Source organism: Triturus cristatus, chromosome 6 (assembly GCF_964204655.1).
Source record: "Triturus cristatus chromosome 6, aTriCri1.1, whole genome shotgun sequence".
In the NCBI taxonomy this organism is placed as follows: Eukaryota; Metazoa; Chordata; class Amphibia; order Caudata; family Salamandridae; genus Triturus; species Triturus cristatus.
Window position 1 is genome coordinate 1,901,856,421 of NC_140589.1, and position 7,777 is coordinate 1,901,864,197.

Consider the following 7,777-nt stretch of genomic DNA (forward strand, 5'->3'; position numbering starts at 1 on the left):
AATTATCAAAAGTACTGTGGATTGATTTGAACAGTCTATTTGACATAATTGTGCCAGCAGATCTATGGGCAGAATGTAAAACTACAATAGGTTGGCCTACTCAGGAATATCTTAGAGATCCTATAACAGGTGCCCCTGTTCAACTGATATGCCCCTCTGGACAACAACTCCTCACCCAGCGCCTTGAGAACCTCACTGATGATTTGCCACGCTTAATACCCATTGATTGATTCTGTACATTCATATAGATTTTTCCCAGTGGGGACTTTCTGATGCGGTTTTAACTCTCCCTTGCCAATAAAAGCCTTGCTAAATTCAGTGCGGTCTTCAGGGTTGACTTTTGATGTCGAGTTAGCTCTCCATTTACGAATGCATGGCCACATTCAATACATTTATAGAGTTTCTCTCCTGTGGGAACATTCTGATATATATTTTGTTATCGATCCCTTGTCACATTCTATTCATTAATAGGGTTTCTCCCTAGTGTAGATTTGTTTATACGGCATTAGCTTATTCTTCCTGTGTAAGACTTCATTAAACTCTGTACATACATTGGATTTCTTGCCATATAGATTTTCGGATGTCGCTTCAGTTTTCCATTTATTATGAATGCTTTGTGGTATTCAGTACATACATATATTTTCTCCCCTGCGTGAACTTCCTGATCTTGTATTACATTTTGCTTTGTAATAAATCCCTGTCACATTCTATACATTCATGTGGTTTCTCCCCAGTGTACACACTGATATTGCTTTACCTCTCCCTTTATAATAAATACCTTGTCATATGCGGTGCAGTTGAATGGTCACCCTCCATTTGGAATAAAGGTGTTGTCACATTTTGTACAATTATATGGTTTCGTTCATGTGTGAAACATTCTGATGTATTTTTAAACTTTGCTTTGTAATAATTGCTAAGACACATTCAGTACAGCCATATAGTTTCTCACCAGTGTGGAATTTCTGATGTAGTATTTATCTTTGCCTAGTAATAAATGTCTTGTTGCATTATGTACTTTCATAAGGTTTCTCTCCTACGTGGATTATCTGATGTTGCATAAAATGCGACTTTCTAATAAATGACTTCTCACATTCAGTGCAGTTGAATGGTCTCTCTCCAGTAGGGATTTTCTAAATGTTGCTTCAGCTCTCCATTGGTTATAAATGCTTTGTCACATTCAGTGCATTCGTACGGTTTCCCCCCAGTGTGAACTCTGATGTTCCTTTAGCTGACTATATTTGATAAATGCTTTGCCACATTCTGTACATTGATATTATTTCTCCCCAGTGTAGATTTTCTGATGTCGCGTAAGCTCTCCCTTGGTTCTGAATGCTTTTTCACATGCTGTGCATTGATATGGTTTCTCCCCAGTGTGGATTTTCTGATGTCGCGTTAGCTCTCCATTTCTTATAAATGCTTTATCACATTCTGTACATTTATATGGTTTCTCCACAGTGTGGATTTTCTGATGTCGCGTTAGCTCTCCATTTGTTATAAATGCTTTGTCACATTCTGTACATTGATATGGTTTCTCCCCAGTGTGGACCTTTTGATGTTGCTTCAGCTCTCCATTTGTTATAAATGCTTTTTCACATTCTGTACATTGATATGGTTTCTCTCCAGAGTGGATATTTTGATGTCGCTTCAGCTGTACATTTGTTATAAATGCTTTGTCACATTCGGTACATTGATATGGTTTCTCCCCAGTGTGGACTTTCTGATGTTCCATTAGCTGTGACTTTCTAATGAATGCCTTGTCACATTCTGTACATTGATATGGTTTCTCCCCAGTGTGGATTTTATGATGTCGCTTTAGCACTCCATTTCTTATAAATGCTTTGTCACATTCTGTACATTTATATGGTTTCTCCCCAGTGTGGATTTTATGATGTAGCTTTAGCTCTCCATTTGTTTTAAATGATTGGTCACATTCTGTACATTGATATGATCTCTCTCCAGTGTGGGTTTTCTGGTGTTGCTTTAGCTCTCCAAGTGTTATAAATGCCTTATCACATTCTGTACATTTATATGGTTTCTCCCCAGTGTGGATTTTGTGATGTAGCTTCAGGTCTCCATTTGATTTAAATGCTTTATCACATTCTGTACATTTATATGGTTTCTCCCCAGTGTGAATTTTATGATGCAGCTTTAGATCTACATTTGCAATACATGTTTTTTCACATTCTGTACAATGATATGGTTTCTCCCCAGAGTGGATATTTTGATGTCGCTTCAGCTGTCCATTTGTTATAAATGCTTTGTCACATTCGGTACATTGATATGGTTTCTCCCCAGTGTGGACTTTCTGATGTTCCATTAGATGGGATTTTCTAATGAATGCCTTGTCACATTCTGTACATTGGTATGGTTTCTCCCCAGTGTGGATTTTATGATGTCGCTTTAGCGCTCCATTTCTTTTAAATGCCTTTTCACATTCTGTACAATTATATGGTTTCTCCCCAGTGTGGATATATTGATGTCGCTTCAGGTGTCCATTTGTTATAAATGCTTTGTCACATTCTGTACATTGATATGATCTCTCTCCAGTGTGGGTTTTCTGGTGTTGCTTTAGCTCTCCAAGTGTTATAAATGCCTTATCACATTCTGTACATTTATATGGTTTCTCCTCTACGTAGACACTCTGATGCTGCATTAGGTCTTTCATTGCAAAGAAAACGTTTCCACAATCAGTCAATCAATATGGTTCTTCTCCGGTATGATTTTCTGATGTTGCACTTGCTCTTTCTCTCCCTAATAAATGTGTTGTCACTTTCTAGATATTCATACGGTTTCTCTTCTGTGTGTTCTTTCTGATCCAGGTTAGCTCTTCCTTTGTAATGAGAACCTTATCAGACTTGCTTCTGTAAGTCAGTGTGTTATTTCATCAACGTATATCAGGTGATCACTAAGAGCCAAGTTCAGACCACATTGGGCAGTTTGGGTTTTCTGCTGTAGAAAAATACTTTGGCGAGGCATTAGCCTTCAAGGGAAGAAATTACGAGGTGTATTGTTTTTACATCACTTTCTACACAAGTGATTAATGCATTCATCTTTTTTGTTCATTACTGCTTTTATTGCACCTGTTGGAAAACATTTAAAAAAAAACACGGGATAAGCTTAAATGGTGGGTCCTTCACAAAAGTCTATTGGCATTTAATGAGACATTTAATTGACCACATAGACAAGTGCGCTGAAGAAATTCTAGATTACACTTTCAATGTAAAGATGCAATAGGCAGAGCAAGGGCATACGATCCTTCTTGATGCCCTCCTAATCGCGGAGTGTGGACTCAAGGAGTAACCAAGACTACAGTTGAGTCTTTTGTGCAGCAGCACCATAGTTTTTTGACAGCGGTTCTGTGAAGATCTATAAGTGTCGGATTTGATAGGGCCAGATACTCAGCATTTAGGTCCAAATGTGCCTTTGATGTGAGGGAAACTTCAAAGAGTGGTTTTGAAGGGCACCAGTATCTCTTCCAATCCCAGCACTCACTCCAGACTATTAAAGAGCAGTACAAGCAGGGAAAAGTCCACTTTCTAAAACCAGCTTTTCAAAAATAGTAATGTTAAATCCAACTTTACCAGTAAAGAGGATTTATCATTACCATTGCAAAGATATGAAACATGAAAAGGCTACTCCTTTCCAATCAGGAATTACAGCTTAAAAGGTATTCTACGGATTTCCCGGTTCTAGCCAACGAGAGGAGTAGGCCTTAGAGCAGTGAAAAAGTAATTTAACTGTTTGTCACTACCAGGACATGTAAAACATAGAAGTATATGTTCTGACTTTTACTCACATAGCATCCTGCCCTTTGGGTAACCAAGGGCCTTCCTTAGGGGTGACTTATAAGTAATAAAAGGGAGGTTTTAGGCTTGGCAAGTAGCTTTAAATGCCAACTCGATGTGGCAGTAAACTTCACCCATAGGCACTGCAGTGGCAGGCCTGAGACATAGTTTCAGGCTGCATAAGTGGGTGGCACGGTCAGTGCTGCAGCCCACTAGTAGCAAATAATTTGCAGGCCCTGGGCACATGTAGTGCACTTTACTAGGGACTTAAAGCAAACTAAATATGCCAACTGAGTAGGAGCCCTATGAGCCCATGTTACCATGTTCAGGGGAGAGAGCACTTTAGCACTGATTAGCAGTGGTAACAGGTGCAGAGTCCTAAAGCCAGCAAAAACAAGCACAGAAAATGGAGGGAGGCAGGTAAAAAGTTGGGGAAAGACCACCCTAAGGCTGTCAGGTCTAAGAGCCTTTTCCAGTGAATGGACCACACAATAAAGAGCATCACAATAACGGCGGGAAATATAATCAATTGCTGCAAGGGAGTCCTTTATACTATCAGAGAGCCCGTGATAGGACCCAGACAATAATCTGAGCATCTTTCACATAGCGTAACTCCAGAGATCAGAGGCTCAGACCAGAGCTACACAAGAAAAAGGAGGTTTACAACCACAATAAACACACATTTGCAAAGTCAAGAAGTCTCACCTTTTAGACATATGGGCTTTCCCAATGCTGCACAACATCAAGAAAGAACAAGCATTCGCAACGCAATAGGTCTCGCATTTGTTAGAGTTGGAGCTATTAGTGTAAATATAACTATTTTTTACTTACGAGTTTAGTAGTGGATGGATGTGATGGCAATTGTTTGTTTTACAATTAATTTATAAGCAAGCGTATTGATTGTGTTTCTGGTGTATAGGGCTTACTGGGATACAGTATCAACCAATCCTGGATTTGTTTTAGCAAATGAATACTATGCAGTTTTTAAGGGCACAACAAGAATGCTTTATTACATAAATGGACATATTGAACCCAAGAGAATAAGAGTCACCTGATTATTTTATTTGTGGGTATTTAATAACGTTAAGCAGTATGATTGTGCTAATTTTACCTGGTTTTTAACACCCCGTTGGATGGCTGCTATGAATGTGATGCGATTATCCCTAGGGGGCCAACAACGAGCAGAATAAAGAGAAAATTCCAGGTTGTAACTAGTAGGTTTGCGCAGAGACTAATGAAACATAGCCGGAGATTGTACTCATAGGATGAGCATAGAGACAGACTGGGGAAGCACTGGATGTATAGGCATGGGGAGCAGAGACGCGATGAGCAGGGCTACAGTGAGACAATGTGAACTGAAGCAGACACAGGAATTACAGGTTATGAAGGCAGCGATACATAAACCAAAGGGGGGGCATTTGGGGGGTGGACACACATTGGAGCACGGGGTATCAACAAGGCATAAGGTAAGAAGAGGAGGATGAACACCTGTCAAGGCACAGAGACTGGGGGTGCATGCAATGGACACAGTGGAAGTGAAGAGGACTGGTGAGAGCAAGCATATTGCAGGGAGGCAGGGATACAGTGAGCACATACAGCTACGGAAAAAATAAAGTGATGTATCTCTGCGTGAACCCATTAGGAGGAAGTAAAGAAGTGTCCTGAATTTTTACTCTCATCGTCCTAAATTTACACCAATGCCAGTTGGTCACCCTTGGTGATAGAGATGCATAGAGAGCCTTGGTGGGCCTAGGAGAGGGGGCAAAGGCTAGTGCCCGAGAGGAGGGAAAGGCTAGGCAAGCAGAGTGCTTTAGGTAAAGGAGACAAAGAAAATGCTCCGGGGAGAAGGGGCAGTGGGGATTGCTTCAAAGGAAGGACATTGTAAAAGTAAAACCCAGCACTGGTGAATCGCATTCTCAATGACATGGAGTTATCATGTAAACCTACCTGGTCAATAAAGCCTTTGCGGGTGGAGCCATGTCAGGTTTTCACAATATCCACCTGAATCTTATTTACATGCGCTAATGAAAATGGGAACCAGAATGGGTGTGTAGTCTGGCCCTCGTCAACCTTCGTTGGATGAGCCTAATTTATAAATTAGAAAGCATTATCACTGCTTCCACAAGAAGAGCAGGCATCTTTTTGATGCTATTAATCATATCTAAAATTAAACTCACTTTTATAAAAAAAAAAGTTTTAAATGCTCTAACTAGGAAGGCATGTGTTATTGATATGTATTGAATGACTAGATTATTGTCTTATTAAAAATACAAGCATTTTGAGAAGGCAAGCTGCCTGCCAAGAGTGCTGGTTATTCCTTCCTCCTCAAGTGTCACACACGGCTCGCCACTAATAGAAAAGTACCCGACTCCTGGAACTGGAAGGGATTTAGCGTATGTCAACTCTACAGAGGGTTCATTTTACAAAGTTGAGTTTTTAACAAACCAGTAAGGTATAAGAGCCCACTTCAGAGAACAGAGCACACTTCAGAGGTCAAATGGTTCAAACACCAGTGGGGCCCGACTAAGACCCTCGTTTCAAAGGTCATGCAAATTTGGCTATGATAATACTGCTTATATATCAAAGCGGGGGGGGGAATAGAAGCGTTCTGGGGGCCAAACTCAACTTCCAGATATATATCACTAAATCTAAAAGGAGTGGAGCCAAGAGTCCTCGAAGGATCTGGCACAAATATGTAGAAGACCGTCAACAGTCATTATCCGCCATTGGTATATCTGTTGCCTTTGGCGTAATCTTGGCTGATATCATCATCACTGGGTCTTTTGTTGGCCTCCACCAGGAGGAGATCCTCAAAAACCGGTTAGGATCTAGTTTGTGCAGAATACAAATTGTAAAATTACCTTTTAATCATGTGGTGCAATTTATTCTAAAAAAATTATATGGTAAGATTAAAAACAGTGGTTGTGAAATATGGGACGTGCAATATGTCCTTCACATCACTTTTCCAACATGTTTCAACCTGCATGCGCCCTTGCCGGTTCGATGGCTTTCGTCAGGACCTCATTGAGGAGAAAAACTACTCCCCCCTTTAAATTTCTTCCTCATGTCAGGTGGAGTACTATCCCCTGGGCTTGGTGATACAACTGGTTATATTCATTCCGGTATCAACATTCAGTAATGGGGAGACCGCACAGGAAGCTAGCGTCTGCGTCACAAGAGTGCAGCCAACGCCTCTCTCCAACACCCCTAGGGGGAACTCCCAAAAATCTTAAAAGCAGAGGAGAAATGCTTCCTTCGTACAAAAAATGTGATACCGCAGGATGCAGTATTTATTGGATGTAATATTACAACACTAGAGTGATATTTGGATGTATGAACGGGATAACTTATAAATAACACAGGTTTACCACTATTCTGAATTCCTCAGACTTGGAGCGCGGGCAACGTGTCAATTAAAAGTCTGAAATAGGAATTCAACTGTTTGAGAATAACACTTAGTTTACAAAAGATAATTACATTCTATGCACATTATACGATATATGGATAAGTGAGTAAACTCAGCATCTGTTTTGCTTTAGCTAACCATAATTCACATTAGCCAAATCCACAGATGTCTGTGCCGTAAAATAAAGATTTCATGAGAATGTTTATGCTTGTGGGAGAATGTACGTTCATCATATGACTGAGAATTAAAGATGTCATGTTTGTTTTTTATTCTCGGAGGGACAGATTAAGGAATGAGCAAGGGCGTAATCACACAACGTGAGGTAATGGAACATTTTTTAAAGGGTAAGAACATGCGAAAAACAGTCTGTAAATTCAAACACAGATGTTGTGCTGAGGTTTTTTTCTGCATTAGAAAAAGCCACAACTGCGCGCGCATCCAAAACGGGACCATTTTTACAAAGTCCCCAATGTTTTTCAAATTAAGCACAAAAAACACACAGATTGCGTTTCAATGCCACCCTGCATTTATTTGTGGTTCAATCTCGCCATTTCTCCCGTTCATTTTATGCCGAGGGAAAATAAAA

The 7,777-nt window shown here is 40.2% G+C and overlaps 1 protein-coding gene across 1 annotated transcript; it reads right to left on the reverse strand.

Moving 5' to 3' along the window:
* Positions 1 to 590: 590 nt before the first annotated feature.
* Positions 591 to 3,077, reverse strand: LOC146822375 (uncharacterized). The gene has a single exon (XM_085613462.1). The coding sequence runs from the start codon at positions 2,663 to 2,665 to the stop codon at positions 1,274 to 1,276; it is 1,392 nt and encodes a 463-aa protein (XP_085469588.1). The 5' UTR covers positions 2,666 to 3,077; the 3' UTR covers positions 591 to 1,273.
* Between the last annotated feature and the right edge of the window lie 4,700 nt (positions 3,078 to 7,777).